Genomic DNA, 397 nt, shown 5'->3' with positions numbered 1-397 from the left:
CTTCACCACGTCAGCTACATCAATATCTTATTCATTCTCATTCTTACCTTCTTTTCTGCCTTTTTCACACCAGATACCCGTAACCTTATACCCTAGAAATAGTTTATAATATCCCTTCTATTCCCAACGTATTCTTACCTCAACTCACCTGGTTTTGTGAGAGATCTAGGCTCATCGTGGCTTGTGGAAAAGGGGGTATTGTTTCGTCCGTAATGTTAGCCCCTGCACAGTTCACCATGTACCGGAACAAGCCGTTATAGAGGCTCATGGAACATATGCAGGCCGGAGGACATTCATTTTCCTTGAGTCCCTGTAGATTTGGCGAGTTTATTATTGTGCTGATTTTCACTCGTTCGTTTGGTATTTTAAAAGAGATGTGTATTATTTTTTTTCTCCT

At 40.8% G+C, this 397-nt stretch overlaps 1 protein-coding gene across 1 annotated transcript in view; it reads right to left on the bottom strand.

The window, feature by feature from the left end:
- The window catches only part of LOC119589190, a gene marked incomplete at its 5' end in the record, with an annotated part of 12,182 nt that overhangs the window by 3,989 nt on the left and 7,796 nt on the right, over positions 1-397 (bottom strand). The window contains 1 exon segment of the mRNA XM_037937788.1: positions 149-310. Coding sequence (XP_037793716.1) covers positions 149-310 — 162 coding nt within the window.

Source organism: Penaeus monodon, chromosome 25 (genome assembly GCF_015228065.2).
Source record: "Penaeus monodon isolate SGIC_2016 chromosome 25, NSTDA_Pmon_1, whole genome shotgun sequence".
NCBI lineage: Eukaryota > Metazoa > Arthropoda > Malacostraca > Decapoda > Penaeidae > Penaeus > Penaeus monodon.
Note: the sequence above shows the minus strand (reverse complement) of the source record. Positions and strands in the feature narration are given on the sequence as shown.